At 42.8% G+C, this 3,679-nt stretch overlaps 1 protein-coding gene across 1 annotated transcript; it reads right to left on the bottom strand.

Moving 5' to 3' along the window:
• Positions 1-212: 212 nt before the first annotated feature.
• MRPL53 (mitochondrial ribosomal protein L53) lies at positions 213-3,462 on the bottom strand. Its single transcript, XM_079299542.1, has 3 exons — positions 3,323-3,462; positions 2,310-2,422; positions 213-629 (listed from the first exon to the last, which is right to left on the bottom strand). Exons 1-3 carry the CDS (start codon positions 3,409-3,411, stop codon positions 505-507), a joined length of 327 nt encoding a protein of 108 aa, XP_079155668.1. The 5' UTR covers positions 3,412-3,462; the 3' UTR covers positions 213-504.
• Between the last annotated feature and the right edge of the window lie 217 nt (positions 3,463-3,679).

Raw genomic sequence — 3,679 nt, 5'->3', positions numbered from 1 at the left:
ATTATAAACATAGTAGTACAAAAACCACTCCACATTCACAGCCTGCTGCCCCCCAGCTAAGTCAATGATGAATACTTTTTAAAGTTTTCTTCAAAAATTTTTAATAACTTTTAACAGCTTTCAAATAATAGTAATAATAATAACCACTCTAAAAATGTTTTGCCTTACACTTACAGAAATTGTGCAGGAAATAATATCCAAAGAGATCTGGCTTCATTGCAGTATTAATTTAATAGCTAATGTGCACTGTTCACATTGATATGCAAATACATGTGATCTTAGTCCAACATGCAGCTGCTTAGGAAGATGCATTTGTGCATCTCATGCCACTCTGACCCACTAATGGTAGAATATCTGGTGATCCAGCATGTTCTCCTTCAAGGGAAGGCAGGCAACATCTATTCTTTTGGCCATCTCTCAGATTTTGTTGCATAGGAAATAGCCTTCTGTGCAGCCTGCTGTTTCTAACATGTGTAGATGCAAACACAGTTGTTTTTCCATTCTTCAGGGATTCTTCTTGTTTTTCTGTTCTTCCTTAAGGTCTTTTGCATTACATCTGGACTCCAGTGCTGATAACATTTCCCCTGTTGTCAAGTGGGCTCCCTTCATTATCAGTCGGTCTCCATCAGCTATAAATGAAGAAAATCTTAAGAAGTCACAAAGTGTCAAGTGCTCTGGTGTGCACTTGTTTTGAACATATAAATCCAAATACACAGTTCACCTTGTCTGATTAGAAAGTACTCCAGCTACCAAGGAACCTGACTATGCACCACCACCAAACAAACACACCAAACTGCCCACAGCATGCATTTAATTTTAATTTCTGCATTGCATTATTGAAAAATCTGAAGCGTTTGTCTAGGTATGCCTACAGAAAGAACAAATTTGATAAGAATGTCTCATATTGTGCCCTCAAAGTCACATCACAAAAGGCAAAGAAGGCATTGGAAGGCACAATTTCTACACATGGCTAAGCATTTCAGCAGCCTGTTGTCTGTGGTTCATTTAATGTACTTCTGCCAAAACAGCAAATAGGTTCACACAATCTTGTGGTTACAATGCAAAAAAAAAAAAAAAAAAAAAATAGGAAGCACTAGGATTTCTAGAATTTTGAAAGAATTTCTTTTAAAACAGGCAGGAAACAGCAGAAGTTGAATATTACCCAAGGTAATTATTTTGCAAGATTTGCAAGCACAAAACCGATACCCAAATGCAGACAGTGAAATACCATGCCAAGCATCCACCTTCCACCCTCATCTTTGCCAACTATAAGGGCTACAAACACTCCACTGGAGAAAAATCAGTTCTTAAAAATGAAGAGTTTAGAGGCATCTTGGCATTAATGAGATAAACTGGTTTGGGTTTACACTGTGAAAAAACATAGAGCTTTACTGCTTTAGTCTTAATACAACACAAGGATGGGAAAGACAGAGGAATGGGGGAGAGACAAGTAATGTTAACATTGAAATAGGCAGACTTTCCTAAGCAAAACAAAGACCATTCAACACTTTTGACATTTTCCACCAATTCACTAAAAATATGGAAGTTTAAAGATAAGAGGAATCAATATTAATGAAAACTTTCATGGGCTACATGACATATTGGTCCATTACAACACAGCAGGAAAGAAGATGCAGCCAGAGAAAAGGACAAAAGCAGATTAGAGCCATCTGTTCATAGCCTAGAATCTGGGATGCTTCCAGAACTGATGAAATTTCCACCACCAATTCCCTGCCTGCTCACTATACCCTCAAAGGAAACCAAGAAATGTGTTGTACGTGGTTGACCTCATTCTGCAGGTCCATCTGCACATGTATAGCCTCACCCATCTGAGCAGCTCCTTCAAAATACTGTTACTCAGCTGCACAAGCAACTAAAGGTATTCAACCTTCTGTTCTCAAGACTGAGATGCCTCCACCACAGGAAACATAAAAAAATGACAGAAAGGAAAAATCCCAAAAAGATTATTATATAAAAAGAGAGCTACACTTACTTTCCTAGAATTGTACCTGACTGCAAGATCACAAAAAATACATCACTACAAAAGTACACTCAGCTCCAGTGTTTCCAGTTGTTGGATCTAAGATCCCTTAGATCTAACAATAGTAGAGACATATATACACATTTATCTAGACATCAGGCTGTTAGTGACACCTTCTTTCTTTTTTCCTGCCAGCTGCACAACATCTAGTTGTGGACCAGAGGGAAAAAAAATTACAGTTAAAAAAAAAAAAAAAATACAGAATACAATAACACTGTAGCAACACAAACCCAGGGATTTTTTGTCTGTTTAGAAACAAATTCCTTACCAAACATAACATCTATAACTGGTTCAGATCCATCATGTCTCACATCAGCAGTCACTTCACAGTTTGTATTAGTAGCCTGGACTTTTTTATGGTAAATACATTGGAGAAATTTTCTGAAAATATATTAAAAATATATTAAGTATGTTGTAGACAGAAATTAAAGAAAGCATATTTCTAAAACTAATTTGTGTATCTCAATATTGCTGGGCAACAAAATATAAACAAAATAGGAGTTGTACTTAAGTTCAGACAGGTGCTTCTTATGAATCACTCTTAAAAATCCAAATGGGTAGTCCTTATTTAGTAACATGTAAAAAGCATACCAAAGAACTTAAAAACTCCAGTGTATACATTTTCTGTGTTTCTCTCAGCTAGATTAGTAACAAGAACTAAAAAAAACAAACAGCAAAGGCATTAATTTCATTTTTCTTAATACATCACTTGCTTGCCAACGTTTTCTTGTTTGGGTTTGAGACAGCATTTATTTATATGACATCCTTGGTCTCCTGTAGATTTCTGAAATGCATGACAGCCACTTTAAGCTGCTATTCTGGCAGTTTAAAGATACTCTAAGTTAAGCTAAATTCATTTTAAAAGTAGATGTGCCTGTAAAGTCATTACACAATGGCATTTTGGAACTGTTTGGTGCAGAACCTACATCGCTGGAGAAGCACAATCCCTTAAACTCCTCCAAGAATCAATGACGGGATAGAGGAGCGGCTGCTGCCCCTTTCCCCGCAGCTGCAGGGGTCACACAGCCCGCGGAGGGCTCGGGTAAAGCTCGGTGCACGCCTGCACCAAGGGACGGGCTGGGCACAGGCGCCGGGCCAGCGGCACGGAACCGCCCTGGGTGCCCAAATCCCGGCCTGCCCGCCGGGAGACGCGCGGAGCCCGCGCAGAACCACCCGGCCGGGAGGCCGCAGGAAGGGCGTACGGAGGGCGCTGAGGCGTTTAGAGACAGGGAGCCCGGGCAGAGCGGCCCGGGGCCAGGGCCGCCCCCGCAGCCCCCTCACCTGGTGCTCTCCACGTTGGGCTCGAAGGGGCAGAACCGGACCACGATACTCCTCACCGGCCGCAGCACCAGGTTCACCTTGGACGCCATCTTCTCCCCGCCCCCTACTACAGCTCCCAGCAGCCCCCGCGCAGGAGCGCTCGGCGGCGTGGGCGCGCCGGGCCGCCCCGCGGGTACCTGGGAAGTGTAGTCCGTGCCGCGGCCGTGGGGCGGGAGGCCTGGGGGTGCGCTGCCTTGGCTGTGGCGGCTGCCGGCCGCACAAGCTTCGTTCAATATCCCGAGGCGCTGGAGCCAGGCTCCTTCCAGGCTGTGCAGGGACAGCGGTCAGCTGACCTCTCTGTGTCAGACATCATAGACT

The sequence above is a fragment of the Erithacus rubecula genome (genome assembly GCF_903797595.1).
Source record: "Erithacus rubecula genome assembly, chromosome: 3".
NCBI classification, from domain to species: domain Eukaryota; kingdom Metazoa; phylum Chordata; class Aves; order Passeriformes; family Muscicapidae; genus Erithacus; species Erithacus rubecula.
This window is presented reverse-complemented; position numbering and strand designations above follow the sequence as displayed.

Coding starts and splice junctions, on each gene's coding strand:
- MRPL53 (XM_079299542.1), bottom strand. CDS start 3,411: ATGGCGTCCAAGGTGAACCTGGTGCTGCGGCCGGTGAGGAGTATCGTG. Junction 2,423..3,322: donor CCCAACGTGGAGAGCACCAG/GTGAGGGGGCTG, acceptor ATATATTTTCAG/AAAATTTCTCCAATGTATTT. Junction 630..2,309: donor AGTTATAGATGTTATGTTTG/GTAAGGAATTTG, acceptor CTTCATTTATAG/CTGATGGAGACCGACTGATA.